The sequence below is a fragment of the Culex quinquefasciatus genome, chromosome 2 (assembly GCF_015732765.1).
Source record: "Culex quinquefasciatus strain JHB chromosome 2, VPISU_Cqui_1.0_pri_paternal, whole genome shotgun sequence".
Classification (NCBI taxonomy): Eukaryota; Metazoa; Arthropoda; class Insecta; order Diptera; family Culicidae; genus Culex; species Culex quinquefasciatus.
The window spans coordinates 196769821-196796781 of NC_051862.1; the positions used below are offsets into that span (position 1 = coordinate 196769821).

General features: G+C 35.7%; 1 protein-coding gene across 5 annotated transcripts in view; it reads left to right on the forward strand.

Annotated features, from left to right (window-relative positions):
* Positions 1–26574, forward strand: part of LOC6036485 (DENN domain-containing protein 1A) — a 61963-nt gene extending 35389 nt beyond the window's left edge. The window contains exons 3-10 of one of the 5 annotated variants that reach the window (XR_005276967.1): positions 2739–3063; positions 3126–3707; positions 3769–3909; positions 7538–7570; positions 7653–8240; positions 13208–13993; positions 18780–18914; positions 25066–25205. Coding sequence is in view for 4 of the 5 variants with exons in the window: in XM_038251271.1 (XP_038107199.1) it covers positions 2739–3063; positions 3126–3707; positions 3769–3909; positions 7538–7570; positions 7653–8240; positions 13208–13993; positions 25066–25746 (3136 nt within the window). In the remaining variant the exon portion in view is untranslated. Of the gene's footprint in view, positions 1–2738; positions 3064–3125; positions 3708–3768; positions 3910–7537; positions 7571–7652; positions 8241–13207; positions 13994–18527; positions 18915–25065 lie in introns of those variants that run through there. The other 4 variants (XM_038251271.1, XM_038251272.1, XM_038251273.1 and 1 more) reach the window with 4 other exon arrangements.
* Positions 26575–26961: the final 387 nt, after the last annotated feature.

Sequence of the window (26961 nt, forward strand, 5' to 3'; positions counted from 1 at the left end):
CGATTTATTTTTTATTTTAAATACTAAAAATTTTCGCCGACTTACGTACTTTTGAAAAATACTAATATAATATAAAGCCAAAATCCCATAAGCTTTGTGCTTCAGTTAAGCACAGGGTCCACTATGGGCTAGCAGGTGGCCAAAAAAAGAAAATGTTTATGAATATTTTTTTATTGATGTTAGTTGATAGCTGTCGGTGCTATAGTTTCCGAGATAAACGATATTAAATTTAAAAATGATTGTGAAAAGGGTATTTTTTCCAGATGTGTTATTTTCAAATGGTCAAAATAAATGGATTTTACCATGAATTTAAATATTTTTAAGAGTTTTGGAAAGGCAATAAGCTGAACTTTCCCAGCTGGTATTAACATTCACATTTTTTTATTTTATGTTTGAAAAAAAATAAAATATTTTGCCAACAAATTATAAATTATCAACTTTTTTTACTTCACTTACTTCTGCACTTAGAATTTGGGGCCGAATGGGTTTTCTCAAAACTTTGTATAGAGAATTAGGGCGTTTCATCACTGTTCCATACAAGCGAAAATTGCATGCAATATGTGGGAGTAGCCAACAGCACTTGAAACCTACGAAATTTGCTTTTGGAAAAGGATATAAATAGATTTAATCTAATCTAATCAAATCTAATCAAATCCTAGCGCAGCCAATCTTTTGAAGAAATCCTGGAGAGTGCCTTAAGTTAGATTACGCCTAGCCTCTTCTTGTCATTTATTAACATGTGTAGTGCATTGTTAGAATGCATTGAAACATCGAAAACGAAACTATTGGCACTACGCCCCCCGGGGCATGGCCTTCCTCTAACGTGGGATTTCTGCTCCAGCGCCTCTGACGAGACAGGAGAAACCGGGACCGACGTTTTACTTCACCATCCGATAGAAGCTCAGTGGATAAGGCGGGAATCGAACCCGCGTCTCATAGCATCATCGGGATCGGCAGCCGAAGCCGCTACCCCTGCGCCACGAGACCCACACGTTGAAACATCACAAAACGTTAAACCGGCCAGGCCTACTGCGTAAAGTTTACCGCAGAGATGATTCGTTGAATTGGATTGAGTTTGAGCACGGGGTGTTCAAACAACAATACATTGCTGTCTCTACAGGGGAGGAAAAAGCGTGGGGACACACCACCATACGCTCCGAGTTTTGGGAGCACCATGCTAAGAAGTTTTGGTGCTCCAGGACCCTCGAGGATGGGACATTGTATTTCCACAAATGCCCAGGACACTATTTACCGTGATTTTAGCGCCACAACTTGCTCAGCTAAGGAAAAGCATAGAAATTGAGCAAATAAACCGTAAAACTAAATCACAGTTTGTTCTGTCTTCTGACGTTGAAAAACATCGCTGCACGAGACGGCTTATCCGTTGTAGATGTACTTCATCATCAGCGCACTGAGCGCATGGAATTGTTTTGCCTTGTTTCGGCGGCTCGGAAGCACGTAAGCATCGGAAATTTGTCATGTGCTTACCACCACAATTCACGCACTTGACGCGCGCCTTCCCTCACCCGGAGTCTTTTTTACAATTATGTAAAATTAATGGTGGGTCTCGTGGCGCAGGGGTAGCGGCTTCGGCTGCCGATCCCGATGATGCTATGAGACGCGGGTTCGATTCCCGCCTTATCCACTGAGCTTCTATCGGATGGTGAAGTAAAACGTCGGTCCCGGTTTCTCCTGTCTCGTCAGAGGCGCTGGAGCAGAAATCCCACGTTAGAGGAAGGCCATGCCCCGGGGGGCGTAGTGCCAATAGTTTCGTTTTTTTTCGTAAAATTAATTAAAAATACTTACACATATACATTCATTCTCATTAAACTTGCTCGATAAGAAACAAATTATACTGAATCTAAAATTATAAATCATTATTAATATACCGTAAAACGGGGTGACTTAGATTGAATTTCAAATATTTTTAAACTTTTGGCCTTGCGGGCCAGATCTTATTTTCTTGACCCAGTGGCGGGCTGAGAAATTGTTTGATAAAAATTAAACAAAAAAATAATGAAGAAGTATTGCAAAAACACGTTCTAGAACAATGTTGAGCACGCGGTATCTTTTTTTAGGAACAAGTAAACGCCATACTCTCTTCGCACCTTCCAGAGCATCTGAACATGAACCGGTTTTAATAAAGCGTGTTTCACGGATTGTTAAAATATCAAAATCCAAAAAATACACGAAAATTCCCATAGAAAATTGATTCAATTGCGAAAAGTGTGGTTAAAACCAATCATTCCAAAACATTGGCGAGTTGTTTAGGACTCTTATAGGAACTGATAAATTGCTGCGCTGAAAAATTGATTTTGATATTACGCCCTATTGGCACACAAGCCAACGTCTGATTTGAAATCAAATGTTGGTTTCGGCCTGAGCGTTAAGTTTAGATCGCTAGGTCGTTTCCCTAGAGTTGGTTTGACAATCAAAAAATTGAAAAAAGTTTAAATCTCAAAAATCACATGTTTTCCAATCGATTACGAAACCCACTTTGCTCGTACACTCGAAGTGATTGATGCTCATTACTTCTGCATGCAGGCAAAAATACACACAACTTTATTAGCAGAACGCTATCTCCCTACAGTGTAAAGGGTGTGTTACACGTTATCTTTTACTTCTACGAAGCGTTCTGCTCCCCGCCGAGACTCGCTTCTCGCGAACTAATCAATGAATCATCGTCCTTCGATTCGATTCGTACTTATCACCTCTTCATCTTCTTCTCCTTCTTCCAGGCGAACCATTCAGGTGCACTCGTTCGTGCTGACAAACATCGACTCCAAGTGGCGGTTCGGGTTCTGCCGGCACGACCCCAAATCCCCCACGGCCATGGTCATCGTGACGTACCTGCCCTGGCACGACACCTTCATCCGGTTTCTGAACGTGCTGGCGGACGTGCGGAAAAACTCCCAGCAGGAGTTTGAGTCCTTCCTGGCGGAGGCGTACAACCGGGGCGTGCCCGAGCCCGGGGGTTGCCTGAAGCTGCAGTACGACCGGCCGGTGCAGACGTTTAGCTTTCAGCGGCCGCAGCAGTTTCTGCTGCCGAGCATACCGGAGAATGTGAGGATGGGCGCGTTGATTTCCGTTGGTGGATGGGGATTGAGCTTTTTTCTTTTCTGTAGCACAACCTCAACCTGTACTACAACTTTGTGGAGCCCAAGGCCATGATCGGGGTGTTTGCGGCGATGCTGGCCGAGCGGCGGATCATCTTCGTGTCGCGGCGGTTGGACATTCTGTCGTCCTGCATCCAGGCGGCGAACGCCTTCCTCTACCCGATGGTGTGGCAGCACATCTTCATTCCGGTGCTCCCGATGAAGATGCGGGACATCCTGGGCGCACCGATGCCATTCCTGATCGGCGTGCCGGAAGCCGTGTACGAGTCGCTCCGGCGGGAGGAGATCGGCGACGTCGTCATCCTAAACTGTGATAAGCGCACGCTGGACACGCCGTTCGACGACGTGAAGAACATGCCACCGGAGCTGGTCGCCTCGCTCAAGAAGCACCTGGCCAACTCGGCCGAGCACCGGGGCGACCGGGTCTCGAAGATATTTTTAGGTATTTTAGTGCAATTAATCGGCGGCTATCGGGACGCGGTCAAGTTCAACGACAAGATCACGTTCGACCCGGAAACGTTCATCGACACCCGGCCGTCGCACCTGAGGCCATTCCTAGCTAATATGCTGCAGCTGCAGATCTTCCAACAGGTACCGTTCATCTCTTCAAACTCTTGTTTTTCGTGCAACTAAATCCCCTCCCTCATTGCAGTTCATCGAGGAACGGCTCGACATGCTCAACACCGGCCAGGGCTTCTCGGACGAGTTCGAGGTCGAGTGCTTCCGGTACGCGGAAAAGTCCGGCCGCAAGGTGAAGCAGTACAAGGACCTGCTCAAGAACTTCAAGGACAAGGTACTGTCTACGCTTCGCCGCAAGCAAGCTTAAGTTTATTTCCCTCATCTCATGACACTTTGCTGCTACCTTTTCTGTGTGAGAGAGTGGAGTGTTTTTACAGTTTTCATGTCATTAAAACTACATTCCGGGTACAAAAGGGAAGGGAAGGTGATGGGGTTCGCCGCTTTTGTTCGAACTGTCTGTCTGGGATTCATCGCGCACTTTTTATGTTTGTCTCGGACATGTCGTTCATGGGGGGTGGGGATTTTGCTTTCGTTACTGATTCCGAGAAATTCAAGATGAGTTCATCTTTGCGATAAATTTCTTATAAGTACAACAGAGCTTAAATGTTGAAGTCAATTTTTTCATGGATTTTTTTTTTCATTCAAATCAAATTCACTGTCCATTTAAGATGCATTTTAGATATGGCCTTCGAACAGAAAAACCTATTATAGCTAGAACGGAGCTCAGAATAAATAGTTCAATTAAATATTTTCAAGCTTGACATTTTTTAAGTATTAAAATCCTTAATTTTTAGACTCTTTCATTTTTTTTTATTATTTTGCCTCGAAACTTCAAATTTCTAAAACTCAATTTATGAAAAAACGGTCCACGCACGCACGCTTATTAGAAACCCAGGTTCTCAGAAGGTTACTTTAGAGACATTGTATAATTGCATCAAAAAATCAATCACTTTTTTTTTAATTTCTGAAGTGAAATTTAGTTCAACCACCCCTAATAAATTAAAATCCAAGGTTTGTGTTATGTTTTGGAATTTTTTCTTCCTTCACAAAAAAAACTCTGGGAATCGCTAGAGTCAGAGACATTAAATTTTGGCGAGGACTTCAAAAATATCAAAATCAAGCCATCAATATTTTGGAAGTCGAATCTTCACTGTCCAGAATACTGGGCTAGTGACAAATCGACATCGTACCGAAAGCTCCGATCACCTTTCCCATGACTGCATTCAAAACGGTTGCTGTCACCGCGCAGCAACGCACGAGCGAAAAGAGTGAGAGAGGTCTGAGAGGGAACGCAAGAGAGAGCATGTACCGTAGGTATGTAATTTGTTCGTTTCAACTTCGTGTGCGTTCACTGACGATCGATCATGAGTGCGGACTGCAAGCACATTTGAATGTCGCTCTGGTCCAGAAAATTCAGAATGCTTGTGTTTTGTAGCTAAAATATTTTTAAACCGGTTGAACAAAAAAAGAAAAAGGCACTTTTTTCAAATATAAAAAAATCAGGCATTAGAAAGTAGAAAGTTCTACCTTCATTACCTTCTTAAGTGTTTTGAATTCCGTAATTAATTTGAAATTTTTGGAAGGCTAATTTTTTTAAATTTTGAGATTTTTTATTTTTTTAGTTTTGTAATATTGAATTTTTTTTTGTTTTCAGAACTTTACAATTGAAGTGTTTTTTTTTAATTTTCTAATTATGGGTTTGATTTCATTCTCCATTTAAATTTTTCGAATATTACTTTTTTTATTTCCAAGGCTTTTATCTTTTACATGTTGAGAATTTTTATTTTGTTTTACTTTTGTAAAATTAGAATTTCAGAACTTTAAAATTTGAATGTTAGATGTTTTTATTTTTTGATCTTCAATTTCCCTTTTTACAAATGGGACGGACTCGATTAGAGCGGCAACACAAGTTAAAACAGTTTTTAAGTTTGAAATTTTTGAATTCGTTAGTTTTAAAATTTTTGACGACTGCAATTTTTAAATTTTACATTTTTATTTTTTTTATATTTTGGAATATTTAATTAATTTATTTTACTTTCGGAATTTTACAATTGAAGAATTTATTTTTCTTTATTTTCTAATTTATATGGGTTTTAGTTTTTTCTCATTTTTTTATATTACCTTTTTTACTTCCATGCTTTTTTAGCTTTACATGTTGAGATTTTTTTTTTAATTTGTAATATAAGAATTTTAGAATTTCAGAACTCTAGAATTAGAATTTTAGATCTCTTTTTTATACTTTTTGGGTTTTATAATTTTTGTTTCTAATTTTGGTGTTTTAATTTTAGTTCTTTGATTATTTAGAATTTTTATATTCTTGGTTTTTTGTTTATTTAAAAAAAATCTTAAATATTGATTTTTATAATTTTTGAACTATTTAAATTTTAAACTTAGGCATTTTTAGCCAGAAATTTAAATCATTATTATTATGACTTTTTTAATCATAATTTTACATTTCTAGAATTTTAAAATCTTGCTTTTTTTAATTTAAGATTCCAGATTTTATAAATTTAAGATTTTCAAACATTTTAATTTGAACATTTTCTGGGTTCTAAAATTTTGATTTTTTTTTAATTTGTGACATTGGGATTTTAAAATTTCAAAATTTTATAATTAAAATGTTGGATCTTTTTATTTTAAGAATTTTACAATTTTGGCTTTTTATTTTGGTGTATTTGGTACTTTTAATTGGTATTTTTAATTTTGAAATTTAGTAATGTTTGAAATATTTGGAATTACAATTTTAGATCTTTAATTTTTTCAAATGTTACAATTTCTGATTTTAGGAATTTAGTTTTTTTAGAATATTAGCTTTCCAGAATATTTCATTTTAGATTTTTTTTTTTTTTTGAAATGTTGAATTTATAAATGTTTGAACTAAAGATTTTTAAATATTACAGTTATTGAATTGCTGAATTTTATACTTCTGATTTTTTTTATTTGCCATAAATTTAAATCATTATTGTTACGACTTGGCTCGTATTTGGCCCAAAGTCCTAAAATAGATCAAGAAAAAATTTCCAGCTTGTGGAGCGAGGTTTCAGAAAAAGTTCCATATTCTGGGCACTCTAATGGTCATTGAAAAGATCTCCACACGATCTCAGCCAAACAAAAAAAAGTCTGTGTCAATTAAATAATACAAAAATTGCATGTTTAAAGAAATCTCACTAAACTTATTTTGCTTATCGTTAAAAAATATTTGAAAGATTTGATATATTGAAAATTAGTGAACATTTTTTATAGCTGTAACCGACTTTTAACTTTAAACATTAAAGTTGACATTGAAGCGGCCAGGCCTACTGCGTAAAGTTTGCCGCAGCGATGATTTGTTGCACTATGAAAATTAATTTAGCTCCAGAGGTATTCAAAAAGTAACACAATCCTGAATCTTTAGAGGAGAAAAAGCATGGGAACACAACAAAAATCGTCATTTAAAGAGAATCCTTAATCCATCTTTAAAAATGTGATAAATTAAGTGTTAGAAATAGTTTTAAGTTTGAAGTATTTTTTTTCAGTACACTGTAACTAACATTCAACAATGTACTCATATCAGTATTATACAACGCAAAAGTAAACTGTAATTTAATTTTAAGTTTAATAAATCACAATAAAATTATAAGCTGCTAAATTTGATTTATTCCTGTGTTTATTTTACCTTCTCACCTTAAAATCATGTTTTCTCATTTCATCTTCAAAAAAAAAATCAAACGCACAAACCGACGTCAAAATCAACGCAACACATCATTTCGGCCACTGCGACAACATTTGACTACGATCATCACCCTACACGATCACCCGACCTCTTGTGGCTTCTAACGCTGTTTTTATTGCCTTCTGTGCGCCTTCCGCAAATCCTGCGTGCGTGTGTTCGTCCCTTCGTGACCGTCCTACCGCCTCTACAGACCAACCCGGCCGTCCGGTCCGCAGTCAAATCGGTAAGCCATCAGCCGCTTCCTAGCTTAAGTTTGTGTGGATTAGGTGAGATATTGATTCGCGTTTTTATATCTCTCGTAACAGGTCAAGGAGGGCGGCAAGGGCGTCAAGACGGCATACAAGGGCCTGCGGTCCAAGTTCCGCGAGACGACCCCGCCCAAGTCCAAGCTGGAGGGCAGCGGCGTCGGCATGCACTCGCACGTGTCCCAGTACGACATGGGCCACCACCAGTCGGCGCCCAACTCGCCGGTCTTCAACAAGCGCCCCCAGACGATAGCCCTGCCGGACGACGCGTCCTACCCGGGCCAGCACAATCACCACCTGCACAACCATCACGCCGCGATGCTGACGCCGTCGAGTACATCGCTGTACAACTCGCCCCACTACCTGGTCAGCAATAACGGCGCCAGCCACAACAACTACAACACCATCACGGCCGGATGTGCGCCCAGTGCGACCGCCCTCAAGAACCAAACCAACAACAACAGCCTCCAGAACCACTTTAACAACGCGACGACGACGACGACGACGCCGGCCACGAGCAGTACCAGCGACGTGCGGAGTCCCTCGCTCAGCCTCAGCCCGACGAGCTCGAACTCGTCCTCGGAGATGAATCTGCTGCAGGAGTTGCAGCATCTGGCGCTGTTCAAGTCGCCGGCGGTCAACCGGAACGTAAGTACCTTCTGCTGTAGCTAGGTTGTAGCAAGTAGCGAGTTGTGTACTCCTGGTATGGGTTTTTTGATTTTCTTAGTTTACTTGCGAGTGATTGCTTGGTTTGATACAACTTATACTCTAGTTTGTACGGAATAGTTTGAACGACTTTTTTTTTGCTTGTTTTTCTTTTTAAGTTTGCCACAAAACACACACAAAACCCTTTTGTTCTATTGCGAGCTTCTTAATACCTCTCACACACAAAATAAAACTCAATTGGACGGAACAAAACAGTGGAACAAACACACTTTTCGGCACAACACTAAAGAGCATCAAATAAGCATACCTTTATACCTCTATTCTTAACTTATGTATACAAATACTGCAAAATACGACATGGCGATATGAAATAAACCGTTTGAAATATAATCCTAATCAAATAGCTCCGTTATCTATAACAACTCTGCATGGCTGACGAAATCAGCAAGTAGCACGCGCTATGGATGAAGTAGTTGGAACTTCCGGGTGGAAATTGGCAAAGCCAGAAACGGTTCTTTTTCAGGTGAAGGTTGTGCAGGTTGGATTTCGTGGGCATGTGCTGGTGATCGTGGATCTCAAAACAGTATTCTGGTTAGAAAATATGAGCTTCGTGCGTTGAGTGAGTGCTATAAAGTTGACTTTTCAGCACTTCTATCTTAAAGTAATACTTTCCAAGATTATTTTTATTTTTGTCACGGTAAATGGCGAATTGACTGAGCACCGTAAAATCGCATTCAATGGGTTTTTTTTTAAACTACAAAACATTGTATAAACTCGTGCTGAAAAAAAATCCTCATATTGCAACTTGTTGCATACTTTTTTGCAATTAGTCAATCCGGCTGAAACTTTTTGGGTGCTTTGCATTAGAGAAATTCTCTGAGATTTAAAAAATTATACATGAAAAGTTTAAAATCTATATCTTTTGAAGGAATTTTTTGATCGATTTGGTGTCTTCGGCAAAGTTGTAGGTATGGATAAAAATTACACTGAAAAAAATGATACGTGGTAAAATTTTTTTTTGGTGATTTTTAATTTCACTTTTTGTCACAAAACATGATTTGCTAAAAAACTTTTTTTTTTCTTTTCTGATATGTTTTAGGGGACATCAAATGACAACTTTTCAGAAATTTCCGGATCAGGCAAAAAAAACTTTGTCCGAGTTATGATTTTTTGAGCAGTTCTCACAGATTTCGGTCATTCGATTTTTTTGTATTTTTTTATTTTTTTTATTTTTTGATATGTTTTAGAGGACATTAAATGCCAACTTTTCAGAAATCTCCAGGTTGTGCAAAAAATCTTTGACCGAGTTATGAATTTTCGAATCAACACTATTTTTTTCAAAAAATCGAAATACTGGTCTCAAAAAATTTTCAACTTCATTTTTCGATGTAAAATCAAATTTGCAATCAAAAAGTATTTCAGTGAAATTTTGATAAAGTGCACCGTTTTCAAGTTAAAGCCATTTTTAAGTAACTTTTTTGAAAATAGTCGCAGTTTTTCATTTTTTTCTAAATAAGTGCACATGTTTGCCCACCTTTGAAAACAATATTTTTTAAAGGCTGAGAAAATTCTCTATAATTTGCTTTTGTGAACTTTATTGATACGACCCTTAGTTGCTGACATATTTCCATCCAAAGATTTAAAAACAGGAAAATTTATGTTTTCTCAGTCTCACCCAAACAACCCACTATTTTCTGTCGATGTCTCAGAAACTAAAGGTCCGATTTTCAATGTTAAAATATGAAACATTCGTGAAATTTTCCGATCTTTTCGAAAACACTATTTTATTTTTTTTAAACCCAGGCTAACGTTTCAAAAGGGCCTATCATTCAATATTACGCCCTTTTGAAATGTTAGTCTTGATTTATATTTTTAAACATTGTTTTCGTTAAGATCGGACAATTTTCCTGTTTTTAAACCTTTGCATAGCAATATCTCAGCACCTAAGGGTCGTATCAATAAAGTTTATAAAAGCAACATATAGAGAATTTTTTGAGCCTTTCAATTTTTTTTTTCAAAAGTGGGCAAACATGAACACTATTTAAAAAAAAATAATGACTGCGACTATTTTCAAAAAAGTTACGGTGAACTTCATCAAAAGTACTTTTTGATTGCAAATTCAATTTTACATCGAAAAATGAAGTTGAAAAATTTTAGCGACCAATATTTCGATCAAAAAAATCCTTAAAAAGATGCAGATTTTTTAATTTTCATACATCATTTTTGTATGGAAAGCTGCCAAATTTGTATGGAAAATTATATGGACAAACTAATGATGCAAAATGGCTTCTTTGAGCATACCGAAGGCACCAACAAAGTTTCAGCTGGATTACAAAATACATAAATAAAAATTAAAGAAAAAATACCGATTTCGTAGAGATCTGATAATCTATTGAAAGAATTTTTTGATCGAGTTGGTGTCTTCGATAAAGTTATAAGGATGAGGACTACACCGAACAAAAATGATAGACGGAAATTGTTTTTAAAAATCATGAATTTCAAAAAGAATAATATGTTTATAGTAGTTTATGCAACAAGTTGCAAAAAGAGGTGTTTTTCAGCACGAGTCGTACATTTATCCAACGAGGTTCACCGAGTTGGATAAATACGAAGATTGCTTAAAAAAATCAAGTTTTGCAACGAGTTCCATACAACATTTTTGCAATTCCAAAAAACACACACTGAGTGAAATTTTATGTGAAATTTTCATGTATTTTGTCAATAAATCGTTTAAATGAAAAAAATGTTGAAAAGTGTTACTTTTCGAAACAAGTGCTGAAAAGTTCAACTTTTCAGCACCCATTTGAGTGCTGAAAAGTACAACTTTTCAGCATTTATTTTGAAAAGTGTTGCTATTCGATTCTGTTATTTTTGGTACAGAAAAGTAGGCTATTTCGTCGTTCAAGAATGACAGGAAAAGTAAGTAGTTTCACGACGGAATTGCAAAAATATTTTTTTATATGTTTTCTGGGACATGCCATTTTTTCAGATTTCCACAAATGGAAAAAAAATCTTCAACCAGTTATAGTTATAGTTTTATTTTTTTAAATAATAGTGATTTAAAAAAATCGAACAACAAAAATAAATATTCAAAAAGTGCACCGTTTTAAAGTTGTAGCCATTTTAAGGTAATTTGAAATTTGATAATCAGGAATAACTGGGTCTCGTGGCGCAGGGGTAGCGGCTTCGGCTGCCGATCCCGATGATGCTATGAGACGCGGGTTCGATTCCCGCCTTATCCACTGAGCTTCTATCGGATGGTGAAGTAAAACGTCGGTCCCGGTTTCTCCTGTCTCGTCAGAGGCGCTGGAGCAGAAATCCCACGTTAGAGGAAGGCCATGCCCCGGGGGGCGTAGTGCCAATAGTTTCGTTTTCGAATAACTTTTTAAGGGTTTACTACACGTGAACATTTTTTGCGTGAACTTTTTTACGGAAATTGTCATAACTCTGAATAGAACACAGTTACAGTCCCACTTTTTGTATTAGGTCCTGTAGAAATGTTATGCCAAGTTAACGAGACCTAAACTGATCTGATTGTTTCAATAGTTTTTTATCGTGTAGTGGACCCTTAAAATTGCTAAATATCACTTTTTTGCAATTACGTCGTGAAACTACTTACTTTTCCTGTCATTCTTGAACGACGAAATAGCCTACTTTTCTGTACCAAAAATAACAGAATCGAATAGCAACACTTTTCAAAATAAATGCTGAAAAGTTCTACTTTTCAGCACTGAAATGGGTGCTGAAAAGTTGAACTTTTCAGCACTTGTTTCGAAAAGAAACAATTTTCAACATTTTTTTGATTTAAACGATTTATTGACAAAATACATGAAAATTCGACTTAAAATTTCACTCAATGGGTGTTTTTCGAAATTGCAAAAAATGTTGTATGGAACTCGTTGCAAAACTTGATTTTTTCAGCACTTGTCGTATTTATCCAACTCGGTGAACCTCGTTGGATAAATGTACGACTCGTGCTGAAAAAATCCTCTTTTTGCAACTTGTTGCATAAACTACTATTTACACATTCCAATGTTGGGCTGGATTTTAAATATTTTAATCATTTTTTTAATGAAAAGACAGTAAATTTCACAGCGCTCTGGTCCATTCGTCGATTCGACACGAAGAGAGCAGAAGAGAGATTTGCATAAACTACTGTTTTGACACTTTTGGTTAGTTCTACCATTGCGAACTTGTGAGTCTCGTTCGTTTTTGCACCAGAAAGACATGATACGCAACGGATCAAAATGTTAGCAAATTGAGGTCGATAAATATCAATCGTGAATGTTGAAATTCTAATTTAAATGTTTTAATGAAAAGCTTCAGACATTTGAATATTTAGAAGAAAAAAATAGTATCGTGCAATGTTGTCATTAATGGATTTCAAATCCTCTTAGCTGGCATGTATTTCCAGATTATGGTTATGGTATTAGGTACATTATGTCCATTATTAATAAGAAAAACAATAAGTGGCAGCCATAATTGGTCGGTGATTGGGATTCTACAAACTAACTTTTTTGATGCTCTACAAAATTCAAAATTCTACTCGAGAGGTCCAAAAAACATAAATTTAACACAGATCAAAACACCTTCTCTTCCGTGTGTCTAAATCTTATTTTTATACCTCTTTCTGCTTTCCATTCTCTTTTCAAAAACATGTCAACATGCCAACATTACACACACATATTCGTTCTGTGTTGCCATGAATCTAAACAACAAATCAACCCAAAATCTACCAAAACAAAAAAAAAATATCAATCATTTCTCTACGTCACATAATCCAACTTTCCAAATTCGATCCATGCATCCACATGTGCCTTCTCTCTCTCAATTTCACGACCATCTGTGTGTGTGTGTCCTGCGCGCCTCATGTGTGTGCCAATATCACGCTCGAAATCATCAAAAATTGCGCGCTCGAATCCCAAAAAAAAAACGCGGCCAAAATCTAGCTCAAGCCAACGTTCAGTTTGGACTCGTCAACGACGACCATGAATCGACCCTCGAGTCGAACCGGTGCCCCTCTGAGCCCCCCCGGTGGAAACCAAACGCTGCCCCGAATTCAGGAGCTGGTTCCTTCTTCGTCCCAGCCGCAGCAGCAGCCACTGCTGCTTCAGCTTGATCTGAACGGGTCCTCGCCGAGGCGGAACCACAGTCGCAACCACCGAATCAACAACAACGACGGGGACGACGACGGTGACGAGGACCGGAACTTTGATCTCTCGCCGGACATGCCGTGTCCGCCGGTGCCACCTCGGCGCTTCCAAACCGCGGCCGAAGCCCTCGCGGCCATCCAGATTTCACCCCCGCCCATGTCCCCACCCTCGTCTTCCTCGTCGACGTCGGCTTCGCCGTACCGCAACTACACCCACTTCCTCCAGCAAGCCGCAGCCGCCGCCATGCAACAATCCAAAGCAACGACCCCGCCGGCGCCACCGCCCCTGAAAGCGTCCCGAAACGCCACGGCAGCCGCGCTTCTGCTGGACGGCGGGGACGATGACCACCTCATGATCACCTTAACGCCAAATAACTCCAGCAGCAACACCGCCATCTCGAATACCAACCACGCTAGTAGCCAAATTGTACTCGAAACGACGTCGGGCAGCAGTGGGATCGTCAGCGCCACGTTGCCACGGCCAACATCCAACAGCCATCATCAGCACCATAAGCCACCGGCACCGCAACCGCCTCAACGGCCGCCGCTGGCACCAAAGCCCACCACCCTTCTGCGCAAAGAGGTAACCGCTTTTCTACCAACCAACCAACCAAACCAATCAAATTCAACTATACATGGTTTATTGTACTGTAAAACTTCATTAAATGCCCTTCATTGTATCACCACCATCATCACCACCTACTACTTCATCCATATTGCTTGTGCTTAGTATATTTCCGCTGCTCATCGTTTACTATTTTCTTACTACTTACTATATTTTTAATCGCTTCTGACTGATTAGCAAACACAATTGGCATATACTTACCCGTAACAACCAATTTTGATTATATTCTCCACTGTTTTAAATTGTTCCTGAAATCAAAGGTTAGGTACTACACTGAAACCCCAATGGTATGACATGGATTGTTGTCTAGCCATCGAGGTCCTTTTTTAGTACTTTCACACGGTGCTATAGACACTTCCAAACGTTTGTTTTGACAGTGGGAGTAAGGTTTGACTTTATCAAACCAGCAGTGTCAAACGAAAAAGTGACCAACCACCGGGGGTTAATGGTATTTCAGAAAAAGACAAGTTTTATTTTATTTGTATTCTTTCATTTGGCTAAAGCTTTTGAGGTGATCCCTATGACTAGGGCTAGTGATTTTTCGCGATTTCACGGAAGCCGCATGATCCTTGAAATTTGCCCTTGTCCGTGAAATCTGGTCAACACTGTGAAATGCCGCGAAATTCGAAACATCACTTGAAAAATTGCTCCTCATTGCCTGAAAAATTTATTTTTGAATTGAAACAAACCACAAGACGAGCATTTTGGAAGCTGCCGTTAAAATAAATTAAAACATTTTGCATGGCAATTTATATTTATATCATATCATTTATTTGAATTAATCGAAAAGCTGATTTCCACATGTAAATATACAGCGAAATGACATTTGATTGTAACATGCCATGGATAACACAATGTGAAATTCAATTAAAGAAAGCGCAAAAGATGTTTTATTTTTAAATTTCTTTTAAATTTGTATGAATGAGGAAAATTCAAAATGCTTTTATTTTTTTTAAGGTAGAAATTAAGTTTTTATTCAATTTTTAAATATAATACATGTTCATAAAAATTGCAATTTTTTAAGCAATTATAATTTTTTTATTATTATCAATACTAAATGCTGCAAAAACTATTATAAATGGAGCTTTGCCTAAACTTATTTGAAATAATCAAATATTCAAATTCTACTTTTACTGAATTAATAATTCTTACCATTCATAGTTTTTGTTTGGTGAGACTTCAAAAAATTATTTTGATATTTAAATTTTAAAGTCTTTCAGATGTAAAACTGAATAAAATTGAACTCATATAAAAATTGCAATGAATATTTTGTTTCAGGGGGTAATATTTTGTTTTTTGAACTATTGTTAATTTTCAAAGTAACTTTCCTCTATACAATAATACTAAATTAACATATTTTATCATTTTCTTTCAAGCAGATTTTTGAGTACCGTCAAACTTCCGTGAAGTTCCAAGGTTTTAGTAATTGGCATGCCGCGAAATTTCAATTTTTGAGCCGTGAAAAATCGCTAGCCCTACCTATGACCAAAGAAGCCATTTTGTTTAGTTGGTCCACTTTAGGGAAAAACAGAAATCTTACTCAAAATAATTTGTTGACTACAGTTTTTCATGTAAAATCGGTTTGTACTTAAAATAAATTTTGACGACGATTTCAAGAATGGCTACTTGAAATTTGATTTTTATGTCGATTTTGGCATTTTTATTTTTTTTAGAGAATAGTTTAGAAAATTACATATAAGGAAACAATGAAGATTGGAACTCTGGTTGCTATAATACAAACAGAAAATTGAAGTTTTCCAAGTCTAACCCAAACATCCCGTTTTTTTTAAAGCAAAATCTCAAGAACTAATGGTCCAATTTACAATGTAAAAAAATAAAACATTTGCGAAATTTTCTGATCTTTAAAAAAAAAATATTCTGCAAATTTTGGAATCAAGACTAAAATAAAAACACGTAAAATAAACATTGGCTCAAAATTTTAGTCTTGATTCCAAAATGTTAAATAAACAATTTCGAAGATAAAAAAAAATTCAGATGTTTTTTTTATATCTTTAATGTTTCTTAGACGAAATCTTAAGAAATTGCAAATTTTCAGTTAAATTTAAACCTTGAGTGGATACATCTTGAATATGGCGCTCTATATTAAAATTTCTGTGAAGTACTTTTCGATTGCAAATTTGATCATGTTTTAAAAACTGATGTCAAAAAAAATAGTATTTTTTTCACGAACCACATTTTTATAATCAGTTCTAACAACTTTGCTGTATTGATGTCTAGATCGATCAGTAAATTCTTCTAAAAGATAAATATTTTCTCAAATACTGTTCTATATTTTTCCTGATTCATTTTCCAGTAATGATAAAAACTAAAAAATAAAGATGTGTTTTTCGGTTGTTGTACGAATTATTTAAAGAAGGGTGAAAAATATTAAAAGTGTTCTAGGATGCCTTTTGAGTAATTCTGGAAAATCTGGAAATAGATTTTCTGATTGATTTGGTGTCTTCGGCTAAGTTGTGAGTAATGATAAGGAATTTTACGAAAAAAATGGTACGCGGAAAAACCCCGTTTTTTTCTTTAAACACTAAAATTGTAGTTCTCATAATACGTATTTTTTACATTTTGAGGGATTAAAAATTGGTTTTGGAAGGTGGAATTATTTTTTGAAAAATATGTAATGTTTGGAAAACATCGAGCGCACTGCAAAAAAATAAAATTAATCTTATTATTTTTTTATTTTTGCAATTTAAAAAAGACTTCGTGTAGGGCAAGCAACCCTGTAGAAAAAAAAAAAAAAACATTATAAACGCTGAAAAAATGTTCTGAAAAATACTTTTTTGGCTTTGTTGATTGAGCTGTTGAACGCTGAGATACAGCTTCTTAATGTAATGTTGTGAAAAATTAGTTTCCTCAGTGTCTCCTAATTAGCCCTTATTTTTCAATGGGCGATGGCTCGTAAACTATTGGCTCGATTTACAGTACAGTCAAGACACGTCTTGTCTCTAAACGAGGGGGCAAAATGCTTTTTTATATTTTTTTTTCAAAAAACTTTAAAATGTTGATAAATTTTAATTGCAAAAAGCTGAAATCATTTTAAAATGAATTCTTCTGCGTTTAGAAACATGCTTAAGCTTGCTTTAAAAAAAATCAATTTCATGCAATTTTGTTTGGATTTTTTTTTTTCAATTTTTCAAATCTTAATTTTTTTTAAACCAATGATTGCAAATAAACTGTACGGGTGTATAATGCATTTTACAACAATTGTTTCATTGAAATGTTGAAATTTTGGCTTGTGATTTCAATTCTAATAATTTATTTATTTTTTCAAACATTGGATAATCGATCCTGGAAATCAAAAAATCATTTTTTTCTGCTCCTTTTAATAACAAAAAAAAAATCCAAATTAAAAAAATCAGTAACTACACCCAACCGGCGGTCGCATGATTTTGATGCATGGCAGCATGAAAGTATATCAGAATCTGCATGAAAACTGTCCTCATGCATTTTTTGCGATATAGGGGTATGACATTTTTGCCCGTTACCGACAATCATCGACATTACCGACGGCAGATTGATTGTATTGCAGAAAAAAAAACCTTAACAGAACGAGGATTGAACCATCAACTTCTAGGTTGCTGATCCGACACGCTACCACCGCGCCATGGACGCTTGATGAATGGTGAGGGACAGAGCGCGAACATAATGTTCTCTCTAGATTGTTGCTCGGGGACGCGCCAGCATTCTATGTGTTGGTGAGAACTGCAGATCGCTGACGTGTTTACACGGGGGCAAAAATGATCTGTGGGCTTGCTGCAAAAAATGTAATAAAATATAACATTTTCTGCAGCAAATTCACTGTTGCAGATTTTGAGATATATTTTTCGTTTGGGTGTATTATTGGTTTTAAAAATATGAAATTATTTTTATTGGAAACAGCACAAAATTTCACAAACGTTTAATTTTGACACATTGAAAATCGAACCTAGGTGGTTTCCGAAATATCTCGAAATAAAAAATGACAGATTCGAACCGGATTTTTTATTCAGTGTGCGGCTGATTGATCCACACAGAAGATGGTGAAAGTTACTAGTTATTGGCATTTGTTTATCATATAAGCCACAAAAAAGTAGGAAAGGAAAAAAGTACCAGGCTTTAGATGCTCGAGTTTTCTTCTGATCGGGCTCATATTCGGTATGTGAGCTCAATACACTTATAAAATTCAGGACTGTCATGGACGGCGAAAAGTCAAAAGAAATCGTTTGTTATCAGTCAAACCCCCATTTTTTCTAGATATAGTATAAATCTCTAGCCTTATAAATATTCTTTTCATCTTTTAAATCATAATCACTTTTCGCTCAACTGCCATCACTTTTCTAGTCCTGTAGTTTAAACAAGTTTTCGCTTTCTCTAGCTAACATTTTAAAATTTAAAAACAATCCTTCTTTCTTCCTTTTATGATTTTAACACCATCACCAACCAACCAACCAACCCTGTCTGACCCCGTGTTTTCGGCCTCCCCAACCTTCAAATGCAGTCGAGGTTCCGCGTCGAACGAAAGCTCAGCATGCAGCCCGTGGTGAACCACGATGTTTGAAGAAGCAAAACTAAAATCTCTAACGTCTTGTAATATATTTCTTCCCCACCATCGTCTTGCGCGATTTTGAACAAACAAACCCTCGAATGCCAACAAAAAAAATCGTCTCCTAACCATAAAACGCGTCGAAACTACGTGCCAAAAAATGTACTTTTTGTTTCAACGAAAAATTACGTGGCTCAAAAAAAAAAGATGCCAAAGATTGCTACCAACGTCAACGAAAACGGAACCGCTGCCGGAAAGCAGTGAAAAGCCCCGAAGGATGCCCAAACGAAACTAATCGAACTTAAACCCAAGCTTTACTTTAGCACAACTACACACGTTCGAGTAAGCGTTTGAATTTTTCTTTCCTAACATATTTACTAGCTTTCTAGCTTTCCTGTGCGAACTTTTTTCAATCAGCTGAATTGAATCATCAATTTAGTAGTATAAATGTTACATTTCAAAGTCATCATCAGCTTAAATTTCACGCAAAATCAAAATCAAATTCCATTCGCGGGTAAGAAGTTTACTCTCTCTCACACACATGTCATTCATTCGCACGGTTCACGCGAAATCTCAATCATTCATCACCGCTTCACCTCAAGTAATCGCTGTGATGGACAAAGTATTGGTATCTCTCATCCCTGCTCAAGTTCACTGTTTTACTTTCCTCTACCTCAGCTCAGTGTGTATTCCCTACTCTCCCTTTGGTTTGTCCCCTCGTGATAACGTCAATTTACACTTTGGTTTTCTTTTTTAGTTTAAAAATATTTATTTTAAGTTGAACAGTTTGCAACTTTTGCTTAAAATTTTTTTTGCTAGTCTTAACTCTGCGTGTGTTTGTGATTTGTATTTGAATGAATGAGATTACTTTTGATCAGTGTGTGATTTTGAAGTATATTGAACAAAAATGCACGTATTTTGTACACCCTTTTTAAATGTGTATTTTTTTACTTTAAATCAATTGCGTCAATTGGGGGCTATCCATAAACTACTTGGACACTTTTTTGGAAATGTTAGATTTTTTTAAAACTATTTTTTATACAAAAGAAAAACCAACCCAATCTAGCTCCCACCCCGTAAAGGTGTTCACGTAGTTTATGGATGCTTCCTTGTTACTAATACTGTTACTATTCTAGGGAAAATATAAAACAGCCGAAAATTTAATATTTTTTGTCAAATCAACTTTATCGATCTTGGTACTGAAATGTGTTCCTCCTTTGACTTACGATACGAAGAACAACTATGTCTTTTTGTTTTGTTTTTTAAACTGTTAAAAAAAAGTTACAAAAATCTTCCTACACATTTTTTGATTTAACCTTGTTTTAGGTTACTCATTTGCTTATCGCTTGTTTTAAATAGTTTTCAAATAATAGATTTTAAAGTGTTTATTAAAATAAATATTTTTGAAAAACATTCAACTTATTTTCTGATTTATAATTATTGATGTCGTTTGGAATAATAAGCTAACTTTTTTTTAATTTTTAATGTCGAATTCTTTTGTTAAAACAATTATAATTATGTCGCAAATGCAACGAATGCATAAATGCGAATAGATTTCATTTCTTAAAATGGTTTCAAAAGATGCATTCAAATTTAGTTCACAATTAAAAAAAAATTGTTTTATCACGAACATTTTTATTACTAGTACCAAACTTCACTTCTACTAGATTTTTTTTTTATTTTTAAGTCCAAAGGGAGCGTTCTTTTATTACGTAATGCAAAAAATCATATTTAGCCTGTTTGGGCTTGTTTAAAAATGTTTTGAATTTTTATGAAATTCCAATATACAGCACCGCAAAAAATAAAATTTTGGAAACTAATGATGGCAAAACAACTGGACAGGTGTAAAATGCATTTTAAAACACTTTTTTCATTAAAATGTTAAAACCATGGCTCGTAATTTCAATTTTTATACTTTTTTATTTCTCAAAGCCGTTGCATCGTATCAAAAATAGTCGATTTTTTTTTGTCCAAAAATCTTTTGTGGAAACAACAACGAACAAAAAAAGCGCAAAGCACTTAATTTTTCAACTTCAAAATCAACAGATCCAAAATGTTTCAAAACAAGTCACTTCAGCAGCAAAAAAAAAATGTCACGCTTGAGCTTGAACATAGCCTTCTACTTTGTTTATGTTTACAGCTGTAGTGCAATTGTATTAGTGAAGAGCAGTAGGGATCATTCGGGAATCACGTTACGTATTCTGTCTTTTCAGCACCCAGGTCTTTAATAAAAAATTATAAGAATAATTTATTAAAACTGTTTTTCAAACGCTGTCTTGACCTCAAAATTTTCAAAAAACGATTCCTGGAATCTATTTTTAGAAAATTTTACATAAAAGTTGCCATAGCTGGATTTTTTTTTGTTGAGAAGGTCCAATAAACATAATTTTCATTTTTTTTTTGTGTTTTTGAATACCCCTGAGGCGAGGCTGTTTCAAAAGCACCCAAGGTGCAAACAATAAAATAAAATTTTGTTTACCGGACCTTTTTTTTAAGAAAAAACTCTCTAGATAATCATCATTTTCCTTAATAAGAGCGACTTTAAAAATAAATCTGTGGAAAAAACCAGTGCGAAAAAAGCTTTAGGCAACTTCTCTAATTTTTTATCGAAAAATAAATAGCGGCTTCAAATTTGACTTTAAACTGTTAAATTCAAAGATTTTCATAGAAATGGCGTGTTTTTCTTTCAGTGTATTTTTTCAGAAAACTCGTCAAATTTCCTACGAGTTTGTCTTTGACCAAGTTTTTATACGATGCAAAGGCTTTAAGGTTCCGCAAAATTTAAATAACGAAATTTACATTTTTAAATAACTTATGCCCTTTTCAAATGTCATTCTCGAGTTTCATTGATTTCGGAGAGCTTTGGTTACGACCGTTTTTCTATTTGACATGGAATTGCTCTACTGCGGATGTGTATTGAATGTGGGATCGAAGCGGCAAAAGTTGGTGCTGTGAAAATTTAAACTGTTGTTCTTCTGAATAGAATATTTGACTTTAAAATGTGAACACCAAATCTGGGATACTCTCTTTCGACGAAGTTCTTCATCACCCGAAAAAAACCGTTTTACCGATCGAAATAAACAATTTTACAGCAAACAATGTAAAAAAACGAAAAAATAAAACAGCTCATTTACCCTTAAGATAAAAGTCATGCTTGTGCTTGAACAGCCTTCTACTTTACAGATGTAAACAAAGTGGGATCATTCGAAAATCACGTAACACATTCTCTCTTTACAATACATAGGTTTTCAGTTTTCAAAAAAAAAAACTCCCCTCCAAATATTTATAAATTATATCTAGAGTGCTTCTACAAATTAACCCTACCTCTAAATCTAAATATTTAAAAATATATATTTAAATTCAAAAAATTATAAAATAAAATAAAAAATCAATCAAAACAGAATTGATAAAGCTTAAGAAAATTTTGGGTTTTATTTTTTATTTTTTTTTTGTGACTGTGTTAAAGTTTTGAAAAATGTGTTTTTTTTTTGTTATTTCTCAGATTATATTTAAACGCATTTTGTTGCAACTAACAAGCAAACATTCAAAAAGTTACTGGAGAAATGTAAGAAACACAAAACAAGAAAAAGATAACGAATTGAGATTGTAGAAAAAACCGAGGTTTAATTTAAATCTAGAGTTTTTTAAAAGTTCCTATAAACATATGAAACACAATAGTTTATAGGACCTTTTTTTTAAAAAAAAAACAACTCCAAAGTTGTACAATATTTCAATGACAGTTGATGTTAGTTTCTATGAAAATGATAACCTAAAAAATAATAAAACTCGTTTGTAGCTTAAACCTTGTTAAAAACTGTCTGATTTATGAAATGTATGATTACCTGACGACACTGTCATGGGATAAAAAAAGAAGAATGATTAAGAGAATTTGAAGAGCTTTTCAAGGCCAGACAATACATTATAAACCTGTGATAGTGTGATTTAAATACTTTAGTGAAATTGATAAACCTTTTCAAGATTTTGTGCATATGTTGTAAATTTCGACAAAAGTGACTTACAAAACTACTTTTCTTACAACGTTGGATCTGGTATCACTGAAATAACATTCCAATTCCTGCTCAATTAATTGAAGTTGCTAATTTGATTTAAAATAACTTCCTGAGCCTAATTTTTGAGAATTGTTACAAATGTTTTTTTTTTGTCTTGTTTCCTCGATCCTCGTTATACAGTGCAATGATTTGACAAGTTGGCAACACTGTCATGAGGCAACGAGAATAGTAGGGGAAAGTGGGGAGACTTGATCCCCGGGGACACTTGATCCCAAGCCTGTATCTCGTTAGCATGTGGGTAAAACAATTAGCTTTGTTCTAGAAAGTCGTGCGAAATTAACTAAAACTCATTATAGAAAACAAAGAAAAAAATTAAAAAATGTTTAGATTCAGTTACACACATTTTTCTAAAACGAGCTGCAAAAAACTTCCAAGAGATCTTTTTTTCTTTGTGTTGATATGTATAGAAAACACTTAAAAATTATTCAAAAAAATATGTTTTATACATGAATTGTTTGATAAACTTATCAACTCCAAAACCCTTACGCATTTGATGTTAAATTTATCGTCATAATATTTTTACAATCAATTGTTTAAAAAAGTGCGTTTAGGGAGACTTGATCCCTGCATTTTTACAGTCACTGGAATCAGCCTCAAGATTAATTAATTGAGCTGGGTTTTCATACATAGTTTCCTTTAGTATAGTTGTACATAACTTACTGCAGTTTGAACCATTTTTCAAAAGTTTCGTAAACAAAAATTTCCAGCTTTTGTAAACATGCTTAATTTTGGTCTAAAAAATAATATTTTAAGTTTTTAAATATTTAACATAATAAACTTGTTATATTTTGAACACAAACGTACAGGTTTTATGTGAAATTGCTGTAACTTATAGAAAATTAAAAGTTTGGATGAATAAGAAACATTTTGCTTAAGATTTCTTCAAAATGTTGAAAGGGGGATCAAGTTACCCCTAACATTTTTAAAATGCCGGTTTAAAATATTTTTTTAAAACGCTTGGCATGATTCGAAGAGTTCATCTGATGAAATACCCTTATTAGCCAAACATAGATGAATGTTTAAGCTTTCATTTCATGCAAAAAGTTTATAGTTTTGTGAGAAATTGACAGAGTTATGTGCGATACAAAAAAAGGGGATCAAGTCTCCCCACTCTCCCCTATGGCAATTTCATATTTATTTAATGTCTGGGTAATTCTCCGCCAACTCACACAGCAGTTGCCCCGACCCCTCTTCGATTAGCGTGAAACTTTGTCCTAAGGGGTAACTTTTGTCCCTGATCACGAATCCGAGGATCGTTTTTTGATATCTCGTGACGGAGGGGCGGTACGACCCCTTCCATTTTTGAACATGCGAAAAAAGAGGTGTTTTTCAATAATTTGCAGCCTAAAACGGTGATGAGATAGAAATTTGGTGTCAAAGGGACTTTTATGTAAAATTAGACGCCAGATTTGATGGCGTACTCAGAATTCCGAAAAAATGTATTTTTCATCGAAAAAAACACTAAAAAGGTTTTAAAAATTCTCCCATTTTCCGTTACTCGACTGTAAAAATTTTTGGAACATGTCATTTTATGGGAAATTTAATGTACTTTTTGAATCTTCATTGACCCAGAAGGGTCATTTTTTCATTTAGAACAAAATTTTTCATTTTAAAATTTCGTGTTTTTTCTAACTTTGCAGGGTTATTTTTTAGAGTGTAACAATGTTCTACAAAGTTGTAGAGCTGACAATAACAAAAATTTTGATATATAAACATAAGGGGTTTGCTAATAAACATGACGAGTTATCGTGATTTTACGAAAAAAAAAGTTCGTGTGAGTTGGTAGAGAATTACCCGTCTGTATTCTTTCAAAACCACGAAAATGTGTAAAAGAGAAATGAAGCTAAATATTATTTCTGACAAAATAAACTGAAATGTCCATTGCGAATGCCGTGGTCAAATAGTTATTGTGGTTTTCGAATTTGTTCCAATTTTAATTTTCCTTAATTTTATTGATTTTTGTATAGGATCACATTACAAATTATCATTTTTATGTCGCAAATGAAACGTTGAAATAACTATTCCTATCGATAAAGTTGGTTTGAAATTTCTTTATTTAGTATTAAACTAGTTTTTCCTAATGATTTATGGACCATGAATTTTTCACCGATTTTCTATTTAAATTTCTTAAAACAAACCCATGGAGTTACTTGATATCTTAACATATTCCTTTAAATTAATTAATATCAAGGGTTAATGTTTTCCATTTTCAGAAACATAGAAATATTCTGAATTAGAAACGGTTGCTTACGGGAACCTTTTATGCTAGCAATGCTTGCCCTTCGTTGAATTAGCTCCCTTTACCAAAAAAAAAAACCGCAAACCCCTTCAAATATCTAACGCACCCTTTGCTAACACTCTTTATCTCTCTATTTGTTGTGTTCTACCCCTTTTTTATGTACCCCTCACCCAACACTCCACAGTCCTCCTGTGTCGATGTGGCTGACACTAACGCTAGTACCGCCGCCGCTGCCACCGCTTCCACGTCATCCCTGGACGAGCCGGACGCGGCCGCCGACCTCATCAACCTGGACACGACCAACTCCAGCTTTGAGCTCGAAGACTTTGATCCCCTGAACGACCGCGCTAGACCCATTCCCTCGGCGGCGAAACCGCCGCCGACGACCCCCAGTGCACTAACAACGGCCACGGCAGCGATTGCACCCTCGTCGGGTTTCAATAATCCAATCTACCCTTACTTTACACCGACACATCTCCACGCCAAAGCACCACAACACCACCAGCACTCACTGTCGCAGGGTGGCAACCACTTCCACCACCAGCACACCAACGGTGGTTTGGGTTCTGGTTCCGGTGCCGGTGTCGGCAGGGCAGCCAGCGTCCAGGACGACTTTGAGCTGCTACGAAACTACGGTCTAGACAAGTTCTCACTCGTAGATGGTGCTGGGGGTGACGGCGGGCAGGAGAAACAACACCAACACTTGGCAGCTGCTCTGCTGGGCAGTACTAGTCCGGTGGGAGGAGCGATGGGAGGTACTAGCAGCAGTAGTACTAGAGCTGTAAATAGTTTTGTGAACGGTGCGGGGAGGGCGAGCAGTAGTAGAACGGCGGCGGCGTTCAGCAATTGGACCACGTTTGACTGATAGATGGCGCGCGCGTGTGCCAAGTATTCACAGTTTGTTTGTTTTCTTGCGTAGGACAGATTTGCGTTTATTTTGTGTTACTTTTTTTTTGTTATTTAGATATTAAATTGTTTTGCCAATTCCTTTCGTCTTCTCCAAAGTGTGTGACTTGTTTCCACTAGCTAGCGCGAGCGCTAGACAGCAAAGATTCACCTGTTATATAATTTATATATATATGTAATTTATCTTTGTCAGGAAAGTATAAACAAAACATAGCGAAAAAAGCGATTTAGGGTGTGCATTTTTCTTTTGTTAATTTCCCTCATCATCTTCCAAAGCAGTGTAATGAGTGTTGAGAAATAATAAAGCATTGCAAGCTAAAAACACAAATATATAAGCATAACTAGTAATTACAACTATAGGGAACCAGCTACCAGATAGGACGAAGACATATATATTGAAAAAGCGAAATCGTTCGTGTTGGGAAAAGCAATTTGAAAAGGAAAGAAATGTAAACCAGATACATATTTATGACGAGTTAGTGAGCCGCGGGAAGCGAGGAAATTTTAACAAACAGATGAAAGATTAAAAAAACGGTATAGCTTCAAAAGATATTACTGTGCGTGTGTATAGGATAACGTTGTTGAGAAGATTTTAAGAAAAAGGAACCGAAACTAAGAAAGGCATAAGATAAAAAAAGACAGCATCGTGTGCGTTGTTTAGTAAAGAAAGTTGGAAATATAATCACAACTCTATATGATAAATCATTGCAGAAAAACACACTGACACAAACAATTCTACAACAAAGCGTCTAACTCGGCAATATTTTCGATACTCATTGCTAAAAAAGAACAATTAGAAAAGGGTATTTTCCAAAACTGCAGAATTTTTGTTTTGATGAAGTACTAGAATGTGAAATTTTAATATTTTTTTTATTTAAAACGTTCTATTTAACCTTAAAGAGCATTCTGAAATCGTGGTTATCTTTACATTCAAAGTTTCTTTTACAATGAAGTACTAGAACATGAATCAAAATTTACTAGATTACAAAATAATCAATATTTGCGTTCTCCTTTTTTTATTTCCAGAGGTTTAACGCATAATAGGTTTGGGCAACCACCTTTTGAAAGTTTATTTTTGTTAAATGAAGTACTAGATCAAATTTTTATTTAGGTTTTGAACTAAAAACCCGTATTAATTTTTCTTCTACTGAATTTTTAATAGATTTGCAGTAAT